The sequence below is a fragment of the Ursus americanus genome, chromosome 10 (assembly GCF_024610735.1).
Source record: "Ursus americanus isolate L20-20 chromosome 10, mUrsAme1.1.p, whole genome shotgun sequence".
Lineage (NCBI taxonomy): Eukaryota > Metazoa > Chordata > Mammalia > Carnivora > Ursidae > Ursus > Ursus americanus.
In genome coordinates, this window is record NC_142136.1 from 9,841,558 (window position 1) to 9,864,787 (window position 23,230).

General features: G+C 39.2%; 1 protein-coding gene across 1 annotated transcript in view; it reads right to left on the reverse strand.

Moving 5' to 3' along the window:
- The window catches only part of ITGBL1 (integrin subunit beta like 1), a 204,818-nt gene that overhangs the window by 89,529 nt on the left and 92,059 nt on the right, over nt 1–23,230 (reverse strand). The window contains exons 6-9 of the mRNA XM_045812767.2: nt 20,325–20,447; nt 16,497–16,637; nt 14,204–14,344; nt 6,092–6,238 (exon numbers count right to left, since the gene is read on the reverse strand). Of these exons, the coding sequence (XP_045668723.1) occupies nt 6,092–6,238; nt 14,204–14,344; nt 16,497–16,637; nt 20,325–20,447 (552 nt within the window). The remainder of the gene's footprint in view (nt 1–6,091; nt 6,239–14,203; nt 14,345–16,496; nt 16,638–20,324; nt 20,448–23,230) is intronic.

Consider the following 23,230-nt stretch of genomic DNA (forward strand, 5'->3'; position numbering starts at 1 on the left):
CAAAGTTTTTTAAATACACTGGAGGACTTTTTAAAATACTTTTACTCTGTTTGAAATAATAACATCTCTGTACATGAATAAGAAAAATAATGATTCAGCTGTCAAAAAATCAGTAAAAATCACATAGTTTAAAAAAAATACATGCATCATGGGAAACTTCTCTGATAAATAAAACAAGAAAATTTAAAGATGTGCTTTGCCAGTAAAAGAGATAAATTATGGCTGCAATTGAAAAATCTCCAGATGGTGGGAATTTGGCATGCTATTATTCTTTGAAAGTATGTTCCTAGCTAAGGGAATTGAACCAACTTGCTTAATTCATTAATTAAAATGTACTAATTGATAAAAATGAAGACATAGTTTCTATTTTCTAAAAGCTACAATATTAAATAATTAGCCTCAATTTATCATTCTTCCTCCACTTCCCACCTTCCCTTGTGGGCGTACATGCTTATGTGTGCTTAAAGACTAAAACATACGCAATACCTCTTAGAAGAAGTCTGATAAAAGAAAACCAAAGGGCACAGAGGACAGGTAACAAAAGCATGTGAGATTGCAGACCAAACAAAAAAGATGACTTAGACACAAGGACAAATGATGATCAAAGAAGGCAAATACAGCAAACACAAGCCTCTGAATAATAATGCCTACAGATAAATCATTTGTTTGATGATTATAGAAGTCAATGAAAGGAGTTTGATAAATGGTATGCTCATAACACTAAGAGCAAAATGTATCAAGAAAAACTGAGTACTGAAATTGTCACTATTGGGCGAAGGGAACCCGTTATGCTCTGGTAGAAGGGTATACTGGTACACTTTTTCTAGAGAATATGATTTGCTTGGGCAATTTTATTAAAAAGCTTTACTATGTTGATAGGCATTTAGATCTACATCTAAGAAAGATTTGTGCAAATTTTCTGCTGCAAGAAAGTAAATGATAGTATTCAGAACTTGAATAAATTAAGAGACGATTTAGATGTCTAATAGAGGAGGGCTGATTAAATTTGTTTGCCACAATTATACTTTGGAATACTATGTAGCAATATCAACGATTCTGCATAAAAATGTTCTTAACAAGGAAATATACTCATTGCATATTGCTCAACAAATTGGCATGTTGAAAGACTGAGTAAATGATCTAAAACAATAGCTCTGCAGTTGAATGGCCTGTAACAAGTTTGTTTAAAAACTTGTACCTCTGGCAGTTATTATGCAAGATGACAAACTATTCAAATTTCCAATTTCTTTTTCTGTAAAAAAGAAGAATAATTCTACTTCCTACTTCATTGTATTTGGAGCATATTAAAAAAGGATAATACATTCAATGTTCTTAGCATTTTACCTGTTGGACAAGTGCACATAAATGGTGTTGCTCGAATAGCATAAATACATCATTTCTAAAATATATAATGTTTATTGACACTGTTAAGATATGCACGTAGTTACAAACTTCAACTGTTTTTTTCCTTCTCTCTTTGGATTTTTTTTTAAAGATTTTATTTATTTATTTGAGAGAGAGAGAGAGCTAGAGAGAGAAAGTGAGAGAGCAGGAGGAGAGGGAGAAGCAGGCTCCCCTCTGAGCAAGAGAGCCCCACGTGGGGCTTGACCCCAGGACCCTGGGATCATGACCTGAGCTGAAGGCAGACACCAACTGAACCACCCAGGCGCCCCTCTCTTTGGGTTTACATATAATTTTTTGTGTTTGCTTGTTTGTTTGCTTTAACTGCATTCCCTAAATGTTTTACGTGGAAAAGAGTCTGAGTCGGGAGTTCTGCTGCAGTAACAAACCATCCTAATATCTCAGCTGCTTAGAACAACAAAAGTTTATTTCTCCCTCATGTTATGGGTCCGTGGTGGGTCAACAGAGGCTTCCCCAATCATCCTCATTCAGACACCCAGGCTAATGGATCAGCCACCATCTCAAACACTGCAAATCCCCGTGCGGGGACAGGAGAGATGGCAAATCCCTCCCCACCTCTTAAGCTTCTGCTCCCAAATGACACACATCAATTTTGCTCATATTTTTTGGCCAAAGCCAGACACAAACTCAGAAGGAGAACCTCAAAAAAATTTAAAAACGTATTCTTAAGTCAAAAAGAATTTAAAACTAATGTGTAGCCTATCATGGGCCATTTCAAGTTTTTGAGCAGAACATTGGTATGAGACTAGAGAAATTTGTCCCCTAGCTCCAGTGGCCAGGAGACAGAAATTAGGATGAATAATTATGTCTCCAAATCAAGCAGACAAGAGTCATCGAATTAAATAAAAAGGTATTTGTAGGCCATAAGGAATAGAAATCAAGGAGCCACAGGATTAATAGCAAGTTTAAAAGATTATCTGAATTATTCCCCCGCTTTCAAGACATAATGATCACACTTAGTCATCCCCAGCAGAAGCAAGTGATCTAATTTAATTTCCAGTGCACAAATGCCTTCACCTGGCCCCTGAGGTAGACTACGCTGAGGAACTTCAGTACATTCTTGGCCCCAGCTAGCAAGCGGCTGTGCATCTCCGGCTTCGGAACCGGTGGGCCTTGTAATTGCTTTCCTCACTCATGTAAGCACAGCTGCAGCTGTCATTCATAAATGGCAAAACTAATCCTTTATAAGTTTTCATATTGGCCATTTGCTTTAAAACAGCCAATGCCAATGAGTTTGCAAAGGTAGCTCTGTGAGAAAGGAAGGGTTCTTAACCACTGGTCCGAGCACTGGACTAGCTCTCATAAATCCCTGGCCTTCATTCTCAGAATTCTATTTTGTTATGGGTCCCTGGAAAATCACTCCATTCATCAATACCTCCATTTCCTTGCGAGGAAACTGGAGAAGCTTATTAATCTCTAAAGTACTTCAAAAAGCTTAAATGAATTATAAAAATAATAAAAATTCTTCTAATTCCATATATAATATTCAACACCTTTTTAACAAAATAAACTTTTAATATGTGCTATTGCTTAAAAATGGTAACTAATACATTAGTGAATCTCTAGAAAAGTAAGAGACAAATATGTGTTTGTCAGAGTTATCAAAGATCCACATATCCATAATAATTAAAATCCACCATAGTTTTCTTTTTTTTTTTTTTTAAAGATTTTATTTATTTGACAGAGAGAGACACAGCGAGAGAGGGCACGAGCAGGGGGAGTGGGAGAGGGAGAAGCAGGCTTCCTGCCAATCAGGGAGCCCGACGCAGGGCTCGATCTCAGGACCCTGGGACCATGACCCGAGCTGAAGGCAGACGCTTAATGACTGAGCCACCCGGGCAATCCCCCACCCACCATAATTTTCTTACCTTAACACCATATTAAAAAATTTAGGGACAAATGAAAAACAACTGGTAATATGAGAATGATTTTCTATGTTTGAGATATACTTTATAGGCTTTTCTTATTTTTCCACCATAAATTTGTTATTTGTAAACAATGAATGAATAAATAATAGTCTGAAGGACACTGATTTTTTAATCTTTGTTCCTTTAAAAGCAAGACAGGCTTATTCAAGCTCTCTAATGACGATATTTTATTAATGCAGGTAGAACAGTATTTTCCATCTGGTGCTGCTGGTGAAATGGGGTCAAGGTAGAAATAAAATTTATGAAATGAAAATTTCCTTCTACCCATATCCTAACCTTCTACTTGTAATGAGTAGGGATATGTATCAGAGTATGGGAAAATACCTATGGTACAAATAATCTTGGGGACTTTGTTTCCTACGTAAAGAAAACACTATGTAGTCAAAAAGACAAATGATAACAAATAACAGGAAGGATGTAAGGAAACTAGAATCCTCATGCACTGCTGGTGGGAATGTAGAATGGTGCCCCCACTTTAAAGACAGTTTAGGTATATCTCCAAAAGTTACATAGAGTCACCAAATGACCCAGCAACTCCACATATATGGATATACCCAAGGGAAATTAAAACACATACCCACACAAAAATTTACAAATTAATGTTCATAGAACATCATTCATGATGGTCAAAAGTAGAAATTACCCAAATGTCTACTAACAGATGAATGGTTAAATACATGTGGTGTGTCCACACAAATGAATATTATCCAGCCATCAAAAGGAATGAAGTACATGGATAAATCTTGACAACATTATGCTAAGTGAAAAAAAGCCAGAAACAAAAAAATTCACATATTTTATTATTCCATTTATATGAAATATCCAGATTAGGCAAAACCATGGGGAAAGGAAGTAGATCAGTGGTTTCTAGGGGTTGATGGGAGAGGAGAATGGGGAGTGACTGATAAGGCACACAGAATTTCTTTTAGTGGTGATGAAAATGCTCTGAGATGAGGTAGTGGTGATGGTTGCATAATTTTATAAATATACTAAAACCACTTTAAAAGAGTGAATTTTATGGTATTTGAATTATATCTCAATAAAAAATTCATTTTTCAAAGAGAAAACTGCAACATTAATTAAATTTCTGATCTAACATTCAGGTAAAAGGAAGTCTTGCTCTTTTTCCTCTTTCATAAGTAAAATTTGTAATAATTTCAATTACCAGTTCCTCCGAAAGCATATTTCATATTAACTTTGCCATTTCCATGTGAGAGGTAAAAATGCATTTATTATTTTGATAAATCAAAAATAATGGAACCAGCTTTCCTCTAGATGAATCCTTCTTTCTCTTCCAATTTGTGCTTGATCTGGAACCAAGAGCGGACCCAAGGCTATATGCTTTCTAAAACAATATAAGCTTATTCAGAGCTATCTATTTATAGGATGCTTTTTCAAAAGCTAACAATCTCCTCAATGCAATGTTAATGAGTTTCAGAAATGTCAGTGGACAATTAAATGGTCTCACTCAGAAAGTTCTGAGCAAATATCCAAACTTTTTCTTAAAAAAGTATAGTCTTAATCCCATTTATCTATTTCACTCATCTCTCCCACCACCTCCCTTCTGGCAACCACTGGCTTGTTCTCTGTGAGAGTCTGTTTTCTTGATTGTCTCTTTTTTGTTGTTGTTGTTGTTGTTGATTTGTTTTGTTTCTTAAACTCCACATATAAGTGAAATCATATGGTATTTGTCTTTGTCTGACTTATTTCATTTAGCATTATACCCTCTAGATGCAACCATGTTGTTGCAAATGGCAAGATCTCGTTCTTTTTTATGGCTAAGTGATATTCCATTGTGTATACACACCACATCTTCTCTATCCATTCATCTATTGATGAATGCTTATGTTGCTTTCATATCTTGGCTATTGTAAATAATGCTGCAATGAGCACAGGCATGCATACATCTTTTCAAATTAATGTTTTCATATTCTTTGAGTAAATATCCAGTAGTGGAATTACTGGATCATGTAATTCCATTTTTTAGTTTTTAAATTTTTAATTAAACTTGTTTTCCACAGTGGTTGTATCAATCTGCATTCCTATCAACAATACACAAAGGTTCCTTTTATCCACATCCTTGCCTACACTTGTTATTTCTTGTCTTTTTTTTTCTAGCTGTTCTGCTAGGTGATACCTCATTGTGGTTTTGATTCGCATTTCCCTGATAACTGAGCATCTTTTCATATGTCTGTTGGCCATTTGTATATCTTCTTTGGAAAAATGTCTATTCAGATACTTTGCCTATTTTTTAATCAAACTATCTGTGGTTTTGTTTTGTTTTGTTTTGTTTTGGTGTTGAGAGGTATAAGTTCTTCATGTATTTTGGATACTAACCTCTTACGGATATATCACTTGCAAATATCTTCTCCCATTCAGTAGGTTGCCTTCTTGTTTTGTTTGTCCCCTTTGCTGTGCAAAACTTTTTTTTTAATGTAGCACTGAACTGACCTGAACTAAACTGAAATTGAACAGACCTCAAAGCTAAACTGATGGTATGTGTAAGACTGAAAGAGAGAGAGAGAGAGAGTGCATGCTTGAAACAGAAAGGGAGAAGGAGAGAGATTATATTTCTCCATGTACTTTCAGCAGTGGAAATTGGATGCATTATTAGTTCTAAAAAGACTAATCTTTCCTTATCGAGGCATCTCAGCTCTCTGTTAAATAAGATATATGTGAACCGAATGCATTTGACTCGTAAGGTTAGGAGGTGGTGACAAAGCCTGAGAGCTCTCACTTACCCCTTCCAGAGCAAGGCAGATCGGAACTTCCTTGGCACTTCTTGATGCTCTCCTCTGCTGACAGTGGGCAGGAACGTGGGTGCTCACACTTTTTCCCATACCAGCCTACTTTGCAGTCACATTTGCCACAATTACACTGCCCATGACCTTCACAATGAGAGTGTAAAAAAATATGAAAAAATAGACATTGAGGTCAGAATTAGCTTTCATTTCAACAGTGAATATCACAAATGAGTCAGGATCTTAACACCGTATTAAACACTAAAGCAAAGGCATATTTTTCTCAAGTTCTTAAATACCTGATTTACATTGATTGATCATGAGGGGTAAAGAAAAGCAACTACTCCTGATAAGATAAATGGGTTCGTAGGGCTATAAACGTGAATCCATCAAAATCCAGGTGCATGTGATTGTATTGGTCTGCTGGGGCCTAAATGGAGTATTTGATGGATTTGGTAATTAATTCATGTGGAGGAGAGCCATAGGAAATTAAAAACAATTTGCTGTTGAAACAGGGCTTATCTTGTGGAGTCTCCCACACTTTTCATTACCTCTTTTCTACACTCTACATGCTTAGCCTAGAGACTCTTCGCCTAAAACTAATAACCTCTGTGGAATTCACATTCCTTGAGGATCGATGTAGTATATACAAAAGAGGTCAGGAAAGATATTAAACTTCTTTACACATGCTCACAGAGCCTGTAACAAATTGCAATGAGTAGTGGCATGGTAGAGCAAAAAATGGCCTATGTTATCAATCAAATAAATGGGTCCAAATCCTGGTCCTGCCATCTACAGAGTAGAGCTGGTCAAATGTCAATGTCTCCGAGGTTTAGTTTCTTTGTTTTTGGATAAGATAATAATACATTATCTATCCACATTTATCAGGAAGTACATAATATATCTTAAAACGCTACATAAAAGTGAGCTATTGTTATTTTTATTCGAGTCCACATATGTAAACAAGTAGGAATAGAACGAAAAGCAAGAAAGCCAAGCTTTTCTTAACTCCTAATCAACATACTCATTATTGCAGATGCAGGACACTGTGGATTTCTGTAATTGCTGCAAAAATGAATGAATTTTTTTTTTTTTTTAATTTTAAGTAGGCTCCATGCCAAAATGTGGAACCCAATGCGGGGCCCGAACTCATGATCCTGAGATCAAGACCTGAGCTGGGATCAAGAGTTGGATCCTCAACCGACTGAGCCACCTAGGCGCCCCAAAAATGCATGAAAAATTTTAAAGGAAGTGGAATTATATTTTCTTTAAACTGAGTGTAATGCTAATGGATGAAAATCTCTGCTATTTCGTCTTTGGCTTCTGATATTAATATAAATCATACAATATGGAAACTGTTCTTTAGTACAGACTAGCCTGTTTTATCAAGAGTCCCTGAAGTTTGTGGGCAGATAGCTATCTTTTGAGTTGGAAGAATTGGACAATCCACATATCAGGAAGCTTTTCACCACCTATTAACCTGGTTCTTCATGAAATAAATCATAAAATCATAGTCAAAGTAGAATGAGATATTAGGGATCAGTGAATCCAAATTTTGCCTTTAAAGCTATACTCAATTCAACATACATTTATTGATGACTTACTATGTACCAGAGTCTAAACAACAAATTTCAGTCACATTAATACTCTGCTTCGAGCTTATCATTTTAAAGGAAAAGAAAATTGTGTTTGCTCATAAATATGTATGACATGTCAATGTGATCATTGAAACCTTTAAATATAAGAGTTTTTATTTTACTAGTTTAACTTATGAGCAATTATGTTTCAGAGGTTGTTGGGCTTTGTGGTTTTTTGCCCTTTTCCCAGAAATTCCCACTCTTCTTCTCATCCTCATGTAATTTAGAGCACAATTTCCAAACAGAGCTACACTGCAAAGGTATAGATACATAGCAATTCTAAAAGAGATTTCAACATTTCAAGTATAATTAATTCTGCTGTTTATAGAGCCTATGGCTTTGAAATTCTCGAAGATGAGAGGTCTCATTCCTAGCACAGTTAGATCTCCTACAAGGATCCTGGACAAAGCACGGAACATGCTGCCGTTGCTGAGAGGCTAGTTGATGCTTTCACAAGAACAGTGAAAAACAGTTTTACTGAAAGGGGGGAAGAAAGCTTTACTTTTACAAGTTGAAAATAGCTGTGAACGTTAGAAGAAAATATTCAGTAGGCAAGGATGCCAAGCAGTCCCGAACTACCCAGGACAGCGCCACCACACACCCAGGCGTGGAACAAAACAGGAGCCTGCGTAGAGGGAGAGCAGTGACCGAGGGCAGAACGTTCTCAAGTTCTGTAGTTGGAATATAGGCTTCAGAGCAGCCATTAGTTTCTATCTCATTCCCATGTCAAGATTTAAAACAAAATTGGTAGTGGGGATGCGTGGGTGGCTCGGTCGGTTAAGTGGCTGCCTCCATCTCAGGTCATGATCCCAGGGTCCTCCGCATCGAGTCCCACATCAGGCTCCTTGCTCAGCAGGGAGCCTGCTTCTCCGTCTCCCTCTCCCTCTGCCTGCAGCTCCCCCTGCTTGTGCTCTCTCTCTCTCTCTCTGACAAATAAATAAATAAAATAAAACAAAACTGGTGGCGGAATGAAACAAATTCATGAAGACGGTCAGAAGTATGACTAAGGCATTTTTAGAGTTAAGATCTGGTCCCACTGATAACAAAAGAAGTCAGAGGAATTGTGGCTGCATTGACACATTTTGAAAAACAAAATACAGCTGCTCTAGAGCCAGAAGAAGAAATCTCTGAAAGTCTTGCACCATTATGCTCCAGATTCGTTTTCTGTTTTCTATCGTACTGCTTTCTTCATTTGGTTTCTAATCTCTGTGCTTTCCTCCCTAAAGTTATGCCTTTTCTCTATCCCTTCACTATTTCTGGGCTCTGGTAACAGTCACTAGGGGGAAGAGCAACCTATGCGATCCCACGTCTCTACTTCCTGGGTGTTCAGTGCAGCATCATGAACATTCTCAAGAATGAGTCCTATAAATTTGTGCGACATCCCCGGGCATCGCCAGCTCCAAGCACAGCTGGGAAGAACACATACAATGTGTCCCTCACTTTTACCACCTGTGTGATGAGCCCTAACCTCCCGCACCTTCTGTCTCAGCCTCAGCCTTCACCCCATCAAAGAGCCCTCGACAACCCCACTGTCGTCCACTGCTTAAGCACTGGAATAAATGGATGAGACCGTGTCACTGCTGTGATTGGCTGCAGAATGAAAGGTTGTGCCTCTAAATAGGAAAGTATCACAGTGGGAGAATATTATTTAGTTCAGGATGGCCACTGCTCCTCCTCAAAACACCTGGTTAGGAGTCTCCTCTCCATTCTGCCATCTGAAGTCAACATCAATGGAACAAGTTTGGGCCGAGGACAGAAGGGTTATTAAAATATGAATGACCTAAATCAACTATCCATAATGAATGAAATTCCTGAGAGTCAGTGAATGCATGGCAACCACTTTAAATGGTGATAGCAGGGAAAGAGAATGTTTCTTAAGGGTTCCATTGTTTCGGGAAAGTAGAAATACCTAAATCAAATGTCCCAGTGAGGATCACAGAGAAGCAAATAGGAAAGTTATAAAGAAAAGTTGAAATACTTCTAGTCTAATAGGATGAAAAATAGTATTGACAGCAGTATTGCTGACCTAAATGTTTATTAGAGATTAGGTTAAAACATAAACATAACTATTACTTTCATGGTAATGAAGATTATATTCTCCATCTTTCAATAACTCAAAATCACATGCTGTTCAAGTATATTTCAGAACATTATGGATCTCACTTTAAATGAAACTGTACCTTTTCTATAAAATTCTTTTTGATATTTCATCAGTGGGGTTAGGAAATCACTTAAAAATGCATGGTATTAATACCAGATTCTGAAGCTGGTATTGAGCCTTTCAGAGAAGACAGGAAATCATAAAATGAAATTGCAATTTCTCTCCTGGAGTTACTAGTTTCTCAATTTCAGTATAAAGGTTATGCCAAAGAGGGAGAAAAGGGATCATTTTATAGGGATAAAATGAAGAAAATGAAAATGCTTGGTGTTGGTATATAAAAAAGAGTTTAGAAATGGTAAGATCTGTTGAGCATGAAAATCCTTTTGACTGCCATAATACACTATAGCAAGTCTTTTCCGAACAAATAGTGAAAGGTGCATAAAAGAAGAAATTAGGGGACCTGTGTCTTTAGTCTAAATGCATCTTATTTTATCTTTAAAATGACAGAGATAAAAGAAGTAAATTTTACCACACTGAAATTTCATACTTCCATGCTAGTTTGTCAAGTAGATAAATGGATGGATAGATATAGATAGATATGGCCTCCAGGAGTTCATTGCTTCCAGTAAGTATTCTTCCAAACTCTCTAGGCAAAGGATTAACAAATACAGAATGTTGTTGTTTATCCCTGATAGGAAACACGTGAAGAATATACAGTAGAGAATAGCTTTCAGAAGACCTATGATCTGCATTAAACACACACGTGCGTGTGCGCGACAATGGAAGAAGAACATGGCGCCCACGTAATGGGATTGCAGCCCAATCTGTACCCCGGGGGCAGAAAGTTGGCAGCATGGCTGGACACTCAGTGGAACCATAGCCATGGCCATGTGCTCTTTGGAGCGAAGACGTCTCAGGAATATCAATCCAGGACAAATGTAGTTGCATCCATTCCAGACAAACATTCTTCTGCTGTAAAAGATATTTCTTTCTTTGAAAATGATCAAAGCTGCTCATGAACTGGAATCTGATTTTTATGATGAGCTCCTTACAAAGTAATATGAAGATCACCAACAGGAAAAGTTTGGGGGAATAGATTAGGTCTAACTAGTACATGTTATTTTAAAAAAACAAATCCATTTGATATATTTATTTGATTTTTCTTTCAAGACAATGCAAACTGAATATACTTAATCACGTCCTTCAGTTTCTTTCCTTAGTGTTTTGGTAATCCGCCGTGATAAATCTCCCCACACAATATGGTCCTATCAAATGATTCCATTTTCCAAATTAATGGAAAGGGAAGAAGGGAAGGAAGAGATGACGTGGAGACTTTCAGCTTCCAAGGAGCCTCCTGAGGACCTTCACCTGCCCAACTTAGGGTAGTAACTCTGAGCCCAAATGACATGCAGCAGGAATTGTGAGCTTATAATAAAAAGACTGGAGTGTCAACTGAAGTTTCATTGCCCATCTTCACCCCATGCCCCCTCTTGCTCACCGTGAGACAGAACAGCACACGTGACCCTGAGTGGTCACTATTGTATAGCTACTCTGAATTTGTCAACCCCACTCCAAAATCAAGATCATGGGTTTATCAAGGAAGAACATACCCTGTGTCAAACAAACAAACAACAAAAAACAAACCAATCACAAAAACCACATATCAGAAAGTCACAAACTTAACATTTTTTTATGTAGCCTGCTTATCCCCTTCATTTTCCCATTTAAAATTGTCTGAATTCATGTTTTATCTCACAGACAATCTTAAAGTGGCATTCTTAAATGACATTTCCTGAACCCTGTATAGATTTAATTAGCTACTCTAGGGCTCTAACTTCTCATGTTCAGCCCTGACCCTTCAGACTCACATATTCAGTAGGCTGGAAAAAAAAAATAATAATAACAGCTTTGGATTGCCATTGGTCTTTTAGACTCAATATCTAGAAATGAATTTGCTAACTTCCTTCTATATTCTCCGTTTCGGTAAATGGCACCCAGACAACCAGACTGGAAACCTGTGAGTGCAGCACTTTGCTGCCTAAAACCATCATCAGGTCCCCATGGCCTTTGGAGTAGAGTCTGGTTGTGCAGCAGGCTGAAAAGACCTCTAGCTCTGTTTCTGGCCAGCTTTACCTTTTGCTACTTGTGCATCCTGGTGATAACGAAACTGATTCTAGTCCCCTGCACAGATCACACACTTCTATTCTCTTTGCCTAGGATGTGCCTCTCATCTCTTTTTACCTGCAACCCTACTTTTAGGCGGGGTAGGGGTAGGCACATGCGTGGTGATCTGAAAGCATCAGCAATTGCAGGAACCGTAACTCACCACCTCTGTGAAGAGCCTCATCACCCTAAGGAAAATGTCAAAGAAGCTCACACCCAATATCCTCTACAGTTTACTTCTTCAGTTTGTTGGCTGCCTCTCCAGTCCCGATGGAATGTAAACTCCCCGAGAGGAGGCATTTGATCTATCGGGGTCCTTGCTATGTCCCCAGGTCAATGGCCAGATGAGCAACAAATCCGTGACTCTGCAAATCTCCCCCACCACAGTACATTAAAATGTCATGTTTATATGGCAGTTTTGTCATTGTTGTTTTGTTTTGGTTTTGGCAGGGTTTTGTTGTTGTTGTTTGCTTTGTTTTGTTTTTTTGCTGAACAGTAAATTTTTTGGAGCTTGGAGGTAGAACTTACGAATTTTTTTATGTTTAGACCCTAATATCTTACGTAGTGCCTCTAGCATAGTTGGCGCCTGATAAATGTTTGTCCTATTAAATTGAAGTTTAAACAAACATTTTTCAGTAAAGAGAGAAACTTTACATTTCTTCAGATTCATAGATCTCATTAACATTGTGATCCTGTCTCTTCGCTGTGAGGACTTCAGCAGGTTATGGAACTTTCCCGAACCTCACTAACCCCGTTTGTAAAATGAGAAGAAATAGATTCCCTACCTCGTAGACTTTTACAAAAAAAATTAATGTCACAATCTGAAAAGTGCTTAGCACGGTGTCTGGCACGGAGAGCCACCCGAGAGCTTCCGGCTGTCTCATTTCCATTGTTTTGATAATGGAGATAATAAAGAACACTCATAGATAATGAATAACAGAAAAACCTGGAAAGGGTATCCCCCCAAGAGATGGGTGTTCACCAAATGTTTAGGAAATACTCCGGAGCATGAGGGATAATCAGGAGAGGGAAGCTCTTCTGCAGTGGGAAGTTTTAGCAGCAGGCTCCCGTCAGCGGGGCCAGAGAAGCTTCCACTGTTGCATAATCAGTGATCAAATAGGGCAGCCCTTTCATCTCCCTTTGCCGGCAAACCTTCAGGAGCGAGTGGAGTTTCCCATCTACTTACACACCCATCAGGCAGGCCAGCCTAAAAAGACGTGTATGCATACGTCTCCGTCTCCCGGGTTGTCAAATACAACCGGACTGAAAATTCATAACTCCAGTTTTTGTTCAATGACCCTTTTTCAGATGAATCTGACCGCCTTCTTTGTGCCTTTCGCCCTGAGAAGTTCTGGCAGGGTGTGTTTTTCCTTTGCACTTAAAATTGAAAGTTCCCAAAGCCGAAGATGGATCGTGTTTGTCTCCTTCCCTGCTGGAACCGATAGCCAGGACGCCAGCCAGACCCTGGAGAACGGTATCTGCTCTATAAATGTTTATGGAATAAAATTTTTGGATCCACTTACTGATATTTAATCCTGCACTAATCTGCAGAATAATCCTAGGATATAAATTATGCCAAGGAATTAAGGCAGGAAAATATGGACGAGAACTGTGTTACATGAAGTTGTGTAATATATGAGAGTAGCTGTTCTCGTGGTCCCCATCCGGGACACTGCCTTCTGGCCTGCTGGTTTTGGGCACTCAGAGCTGAGCAACAGATATTTGGGGGAGGTGGTGCTCCTTGGTGAGGAGTTAGACCAGTCTTAAGAAAGTGAGGCCCTTTCATCTCTGGTCTTTGCCTAATGCGTAAATTCTCTGAAGGTTTTCCAAGGTACTCACAGGAGCACCGTGACTATCAAACACTTTCCAATGCACAGATTTGGTTCATTCATTCATTCATTCATTTTGAGAGAGCAAGAGAGTGTGTGAGCATGGGGGGAGGGGCAGAGGGAGAGGAAGAAAGATTCTCAAGCAGGCTCCATGCCCAGCACAGAGCCTGACATGGGCTCGATCTCATGACCCTGAGATAATGACCTGAGCTGAAACTGAGACAGATGCTTAACTAACTGAGCCACCCAGGGGCCACAGATTTCGGATCTTTTACAGTTTCTGTGAGAATCAGAATGAAGCTTGAAAATAGGAAAACAAATATATATATATAGATATATATATTTTTTTTACTTAAAAACAGGAATGAGGAGAACAACATACCTGAACAGAAGTCATCAGAGTATCTGTCATAGACAGCCCTACAGTCCCTCTCGTCACACTCACAGGTGTCTCCGTGAATATCTCCCCAGTCTCCGGTTGGGTCAACATCATGGCAAGAACACTCACCACACACACAAGTCCCTAGATGAGAAAAAAAATTGTATAGGGTTTTGATGAAGAAAAATCATGGAAGAAGCATCTGACATATTGCTTTTTAAAATCTTTTGTTTACTGTATATATGGAAAATATATAGATTGGAGAAAAAAAATCTACCAAGGAAAAACACCATCTAAAGTGGACAGTAGAGATTCTTTAATAAACAAAAGTAAGTATGTGTGTCTATAATTGTGTGGGGTTGTGGGATGTGTCATTAGCACGGTGCTGGTTTCTCTCTGGAATCCTTGTCCTCAAGAAATTTGCCATCTATTTGACAAAAAGAAAGCTAATGAAAGACTGTAGGGTCATGCACCAAAATGTAAAAGGTGCATGCTGAATATATCTGAATGCTTAAAATGTATTTTAAAATATCCGTATCTGTATTTTAAAAAATAAATACATGTGGCTCTCCTAATCGTATAATTGATGCAGGAGCAGGGGATGAGGACGGATATGTGCTAAAGTGGGACCAGCGTGAAACTGAATAAGCCATTTGGTCAATGCAGGACATGCATACTTCCCCGATGAGCTGTGTCTGCCACAGAGGGTTTGGGGCCTTAGAGATGGGCTGACAAAGTAGGGGAGGTAGGTTTGTGCAGGGATTGCTGTCTCTCTCCTGGCCCAGAAGCAATGATGGGGAAGAGTGCTAGGGGAGACAGGGCTGGTACCTTCCAGGGGAAAAACAAGGACTCATGGTAGTGTTTCCCCGACTTGCTTTCAGGAACCCCTGAGTCTCACTGCTAACCAGCCTCGTTCAGACGTGCTGCTTTCTGTTCTGCCCTTGGCGGATCTCCAAATTGCACAGCTCACTGGCAAAGGGCGGCAGGAGGTGAGACTGCAGAGAGGGGGTGAGACATGTGTGTTTCTGAAGGACCTCTGTCTCTCAGAGCTCACCTGCTGCAGAACCCGGCCCTGTTCCACGGCCCAAACATTTCCACTTTTCTCCTCGCTCCTTGCAACACCTGGCTGCTTCCTTCCACAGGAACGCAGCATAGACCGCATGCGCTGACAGCACGACAGCGACCACTGACCCTACTGTATTACTACACAAGGACTCAGGCAGCAGCACGTTCTTATACAGTAACGGAAAACAGAACGTGAGTTAGTGTGATCTACAGTCAGACCAACCGTGCATAAATTAAAAAGAGGACTTTTCTTTATGATTTTTGCGCCAAGTTCAGGCCTTTTGCTTTCCTTTCCCTGCGTACAGACATGTGGTCCATTTTACTCTTCCATGTCAATGTTTCATGTCAATTTTTCAAAAGATAGAATCGGTGATGTGTTAAGGTTTTCCGTGTAAGCATGATCTATTAAGAAGCACCATTCATTTATAGAAATGAAAAAAAATAGAGTTTTCCAACTTTCTAGATTTTTATAATTTTATAGAAGGAAAAATGGTCACTTATTTATATCATCAGGTCGGCAAGGAACAGTCCCACATGGTCCTCTTTTACTTATAGTACAGCTAACAAGGGAAAAAATGAGAAGTATTTTCAAGGGTTTTTAAAAAGTGTTGAAAACTGATTCGATTGGATTGCAAGGGTTAACTCAGGTTAAATTACATTTTAGCAATACTAATCTATTCTTCAAATTCATGTCGGAGGGCAGCCTAAATTGTCTATGGCTACCTGTCACGTACTTTTTATATCCATACCATTTTTGTTACTGCAGGTAAAAGTGAAGCGAGTCCAGATCAATTCTGAATGACAACCAAGCCTTCGATTTACTCATAATTAAGACAAGAGAGTTTCTTGAATGCTCTCTAGATAATTAGATGCTCGTGCTGGAGATGGTTCTGTTAGTCAAGAGACAGTTAGCAGAAGTATCTACAAGAATTGCCTTTTTAGCTGCCCTGTGCTATTTCTGGACGGCCGCCAAAGAAATTATAGCCCCTACGTTAACTATTGGTTCAGTGAAGCTTAAAGAACGATAGCAACTTTCTAATTCTTCTGCTTTTTTACTCAACATAAAATAAGAAAGAGAAGATTGTTGGTAGAGTAAATGTGGACTTACAGCAAAGTCAAACACCGTAAGAGACAACTTCCTCCCATACTGAAGGAAATCCAGAGAAAAGGAGTGTTGACAATTAAGAGCTCCCCCCCCCCCCATCTGTAGTAACGTGAATGAATGACACACCTCTGTTACTGCAGATTTTGCCATCTGGAGACGTGCATCTTCGCTTGCTCTCCCAGGGGGTGATATCACACTGGAATTCACATTTATCTCCATGCCAACCAGACCCGCAGTAACAGTTTCCACAGTAACACTTTCCATGGCCTTTACCCAAAATGAATTTTATAGAGTGAGGAAACAAAGCCACTTTTAAAAGCAAAATTAACTTTCTACCTCTTCATGATCATTTTTGTCTTTTGAAATAAAATATACCTGCTTGACAGTCCTTGCTTAAAATAATCAAGTTACATATTTGCTCCCAAACACCATACTTCCGCATATATCTATGTAATTATACACACAAAGTAAGCCCAAGTGTCCTCTAACTCGTCCTAGCCAGGTAGCTGATTAGATTGAAAGAAGTGTAAAGAAATGACATAAAAGACTGTGAAATGTGAAAGCCTGTCTACTACCTCCCGATCTCAAAGGTACGGCATCAAAGTGAAATGTATGCAAGCATCCATCCCGAGGGCATTTCCGGAATTAGTCATCCAAGTATTTCATTTGGAATCAACCACTGAGAAACCAGGGGTACATATTTACTTGGATGCACAGTATTAATGACTGAACCACTTCTTAAACCAGGGGAAATATTTCATCTTTCCATTCAAGTGTGTCCCACAGGCTGTTGTGTTCTACCACGAGGAAAAGAGCTTTTCCGTTAAATCAGTGGTTAGTCCTCCTTTAGGCCAATAAAATATCATGGACTGTTGGCCTCCCAATCAAATCACCCTCCTATTTGTCAAGGGGACAGACATGATAGGGAGGGACTCCCCATCATTTTGTGTTCCGGAGCCACCACACCCTTCTGGCTCCTGCCTCTAATTAAACTTTACCCTGCTCATTTGTACCTACTTCAAGCAACCCCTAATGAACTGTCATACCCTCGCTTCCTGCACCCCTACCGAGCAATCCTTCTGGCTCCGAGCAGGTGGCAATTCTATGTACCTCAAGTCACTTCTCCGGTTATGCCACCCTAGCCACCCAGCCCTGAACGTGTGTTTGTTCTGGTGAAGGTGGTGAACATGACGGTCAGGCTGGATTTCACTGAGTTTCTTCTTCCTGTGTCATCAGAATTTATGCTTTATCAGAGTCTACAGCTAAAGGCTTCGTTCTTCCCTCTCCCTTCCCCTGCAGCCATAATCCCAGAGGGCCTGCAGGAAACTGACCGTGAGGCTATTTTTCTTTCTAAACACTATGGCATTTCTGGCTTGTGGCAGGGGTAGTCAACAGGGCCTATGGAACTCACACTAGAAGGGGGAAATACGATAGAAGATTGTGGTCTCTTATGCTAGTCTCAGCCATGAGATGAAGAACAGCAGACATACATCAGAGAGAAAAAGGGGGAGAGAGAGAGAGAGAGAGAGCTATATAAGAAAGAGGCAGGAACCTAAACACACGACGCCACGTTTTCTCTCTAAATGAGCTGTGATTTGGATTTCCATGGAAAACCTCTTATTAACCTAACAGTCAATGATCATTTCTACAACTATTTTAATTTGTTCACGTAGGCAAATGTGAGGGCTATCAAATGGATTTCACCAGTGATAAAATATAAAAGCTATACATTTTATTTATGAACTCAAAAACATCTCTCCTGTACCCACACAAAATATCACATCCCAGGGCTGTCTCCTCAGGAACTTACACTGGAAAACAGCAAGATAACTGTGTACCAAAAGCTTTTCTAGAAGTAGGCTGGGTTTTTTTTTTTAACACTTGATTAACTTCTTAAACTAGAATTTACTTCCTCTATAATTTTAGGAAATTTATGTAAGGTGCTACGTACGTAAGCATTACCATGACATTAACAAATAATCCCAAATCTACATTCTTCACACCTAAATTCTTTGTATATTTATAAAACTCATAATTGAATTAGGGTTTCACTAAAAAATCACTGAGATACAGGTGAATAAGGAAAGAAGAATCATGTAAAACTACATTTGCATGTAGATATGAAAAATTAAGCAGATATCCTCACAACCCAAATGAAAATATTGTTAACAAGCCACATGTGGATAATTGAGATAAAATACAAGTTTAGGACAATACACATTGCACACAATAAATATCCTCTGCTTTGTGTAAACTGATGGAATGAGAAAATCTCCTCTGAAAATTGTTCCACTGATGGGCTGTAGAATCACCTCTCAACAGACTGGTTTCATGCAAATGACATGTAGAAAGATCTACAATCCCAGCCAAAGTCACCCTCAGAGGGTACTGGTGTCTGTGGTCAGAGACTTTGCACCATGAAATTGCTTAAGCCTCAAACAAATGGAAATGGTTAGTGGCAAGGCTGAGAGTCAAACAGTTCCTATTGTGTTGCTTCAAGTTAAATGTTTATATTTACATATGCAAATAGACTTCCCCTGTGCATTAGAACACATTGGCCCCAAGCTTGTCCGGTGCCTCTTTTTTGGTCCAACATAATTGGAAATGAAACATCAGGAGGAAAGATACATAATATTTGTAGGTGGATTTACCTAACTCTCCTAATTATTTTGGATTGAGTCCATTAACCGAATTGTCTGAGCAGCATCTAGCTGAGGTCACTCCTTGAAAAATGTAACTTCTTGTGTTTGTCTGTTTTATCTTTGTGGGTTGTACAGCAAGGAAACCAGAGGTAACCAAGCAGACCTAAAATAAGAGAAGAGTATCTGGATGACCGCAAGAACTGAAGCTACAATTTGTTTCTGTAAACAGAGGGACAGCTTGTCCTAAGTTAGCGACACTTGCCCTATAGCTCTCTAGCTCCTCCTGCCCCATTTGTCCCTGATCCTTCCAGGGCAAATTCTCTTCTGAAATCACCCACTCTGCATGCAGAACAGGATTCCATGCACTGGAATCTTGTCGGAGATAAATGAAATAAACAATTGCTTATTAATGGAGAGAGGAGGCCAGAGGTAACCAGGCTGAAATGTTTACATTTACGTAAACTGAAGGGATTGTCTCGGCTCTCTACTTTCCTCTCCTGTGCTAGCCATGGGCACAAATATAAACCCTAGAAACAGGCTTGCAGATAGATAAGCTGAAGAGAAGGACACTCTGGGCGATGAGGAGGGGCTCTTCTTATGGAGCTCCAAACTCCAGGGCACTGAATCAACTCTCCAGGGGCAGGGTCAAGGGCACAGTCTTTGGTGTCACACAGGCAAGAGTTTAAATTCCGCTACGATTGCCGCAACGACCCTGGGTGCATTACCCAACAAATGTGAAGAACTTATTGCTGTGCTTGGCACTAGGAAGTGTGGCATACGCAATAACTATTTCAACAGAAAAATGGATTGAGGAATGGTGTTAGAAATACCCTGGAAACATAGGAAAGAGCATGAAAAATGTTATTTAAGTATTTGGTGGGGAGGGACAGATTCTAGGCTAGTAATCCTTTTGGGCTCCAATGTCTCCAATAGAACATGAAACTATTTAAAGACTTATGATTTAGAAAGGGAAACAGAATGAAATTAACACATGCAATTGAGAGACGGGGGAGAAAAGAGACAAGTAAAAGTGGCTTCGGGAAGCAGGGAAGATGAAGTACCGATAGGATCACTCTGGAACCACACAGTTGGTCTGTTGCCATAATGATCTGGCACTCCCCAGGGAACAGTCTGATTTTTTCATTTAAAAAGTACTAGTTTACCCTGAATGCTTCACATGAGGTGTTCTCCAAATAAACATTCCACTTAAATGAGTAAACTTAGTGCAAGAATGTGTAGAGAGACAAAAGTACAATAAGACAGGTGAACAATCACGTACTTTTACTAATTTCTACACAGTTAGTGTACCGACCTCCACATATTTCTTCTGTTTCATCGTCTATGCATTCTCTGTCGTCACACTCACAAAATTTACCATACACGAGGCTGTTTCCATCTGGATTATCACACTTACACCTGCCACAGTGACATGTACCTAAACCATTAAAAAAACAAACCAACAAATATTTGTTAAATGCATATAAATGATCATTGATGTTTTTTAATCTATCTCTTTCAGAAACAGAGAAAATTCAAATCAATTTAATATTCCAATGATGTAATTCTGTGGGTAGGATGAGATAGATAATGACTTTTTTTCTCGATGATTATAGTACAGCAATTATGTTTTATGGCACATAGCTATTATGATTGACCTCTAATAGTTTCATGAATGTAAATTTGACCTTCCCAAGTGTACAGCTACTTTATACATGGCCATCCAATCAATGCATGAATGACTATCTTGTGATTACACCTGGGTCTGAAGTGAAATAAAGCAGAAAATTCTAAACTTTGTGAGGAAAGTAGCCTTGCTTATCTTCCTCACCAGTATTTATTCAATGCTCTGCACAATATTTGAGCATACTATTTATATAATAAATATTTGTGGAATTTATTATCAAATGCGTAAATGAAAAACTTAGAAACTCCTAATAATTTCACCTCCACTGTGTTAAACTGATCCACACGTCCTTATGACAATGGGACCAGAGCAGGTTTTCTCAGGTATAGCGTCCTGGGACCTATACCTCACCAAAACCTCAGGGTGGCTCACAGTGACACAGAGGCACTGGAGTCATCTGGTATACCACACGCCATAGACTCTGCCAACTTTGAGGATTTGACTACAACCCCTGAGACTGATTTCACTGACAGTAAAACAGCATTCAAATGATATTGAGAAGTAGAATGTCCATTTAAGGAACTCCCTTTTTAAGGCTTATTTTTCCATTTTTAATTGATCATCATAACAACCACCAGATATGAACTGAGACTTTACCACTCACCAGATACCATACTTGACTGTGGAAACACAACGGGAGAGCAAGTCAGCCATAATCCTCCTCTCAGAGTTTTATATGAGAAAACGAAAGTGATAAAATAAATGGAGAAGTGCAAAGTGTTGCAGAAGAGCTTAGCAGGGGACTTAACTGAGACCTGGTAGTCAGACACAGAGTCCCTGGGGAAGTAGCTCCTAAACGAGGTACAGAGAGCAAAGTAAAAATAATAGGCAAGAGAAATGAGATGGTGGGGAGGCCCACTTCCTGCAAGAGACAACAGCAAAGGCTCTGTGGTAAAAGAGGAAATAAGAAGAAAAAGTCCAAGAGGGCTGGAACATAGAAAATGATGTGGAAAGTGGAACGAAATGAATGAGACATGTGGAGGTGCAGTTTACTGAAGTCTTACAGGTCATGTTGAAGATTTCCAACTTTAATCCAAGAATAATGAGAAGCCGTAGAAATACTTTCAGCCAGGGAGTCATGCTATCAAGTATGCATTTTTACCAGATTACGCCAGTTGTCATATGCAGAATGAAGCGAAATGGGGCGCAGTGGATATAAGAATAGCTTATTACATTTGTCTGTGGGAAAGAAGATAGAGGCTGACTAGGGTGATGGCAGTGAGTTAGAAAGAAGTGAAGATGCTCAGGGGTGTTTTCAGGAGAAAGAACAGATGACTCAGGGACTGCGTACAAGTGCTGAAGGATCAGGAGGAACCGAGGATATAATATTGATGTTTGAACTGAGCTACTGAATATTGGCAATTCTGTATGTGATGGACCAGAAAGGGAATGGATTTAGGACTAAGGTGGATTTGTAGCCAAATCCAAGTTTTAATAACCAGTAGCTATACATTTTTGAAGTCATTATGTTCATCTCTAACTCTCAAATTGTTTCTCTGCAAATAATATCTACCTCATAGAGCTGCTACAAGAGCCCAGTGGTAAATATATCACCCAGCCATCTTTTTGAAAACATTCTTTTTTTTTTTTTAAAGATTTTATTTATTTATGTGACAGAGAGACAGCCAGCGAGAGAGGGAACACAAGCAGGGGGAGTGGGAGAGGAAGAAGCAGGCTCCCAGCGGAGGAGCCCGATGTGGGACTCGATCCCGGAACGCTGGGATCACGCCCTGAGCCAAAGGCAGACGCTTAACGACTGCGCTACCCAGGCGCCCCTGAAAACACTCTTTGTTCAGTTATGTCATAGGTTTTCAGAAAACTTTGGGTTCTTCATCTTCTCCCATGAAGACACTGAGTATAGAAGTCACGTTCCCAAACATTTCCTCTAGACTCTCTGTATATTGATAGACCCACAACGTCCTGTCTCCATACCCTCTGCATGACTCTGTTACCCAGGTCATTCCCAATTAGCTATTATCTTTAAAGAGTTTTTTTTTTTTCACAGTCACATAGAAATGGTGATTTTACGGAATTTGAACTAATTATTTTTCTTCCTTGAGAATACTCATAGGAATTTTACTTTTATTAAATTTCCTTTTCTTGTGTGTTTTTTTCTGAAAACTCTTTCAATTTATAAAAGCTCACTTCAAATTGAATGCTATAATTCATGGTACTGCCTCATCTCATTTTTTCTCTAATTATCACCCTTCTTTTTCATTTTCACATTTATTCATGCTGTCTTTCAACCATCCACATATCCATTCATTAAATTTTCTTGTTGCCTATTATATTGTTGGCAAAGTACCAGGTGCTATAGGAGATAATAAGATGAATAAAATTAAAACTGAGTAAATCACAGACTAGGAAGAAAGAGCTTAGATGATCAATAATTTTTACACATACATATGAGACCAGATGACGTAAAGGCATTTGCAACGGATCTGTGACAAATGCTACATAGAAAGTATAAACCTCAGTCTGGCTGTGTAAAGGAGGAAAAGCAGGAAAGGAGCAAGTTCTTGAGTTGGCTCTTG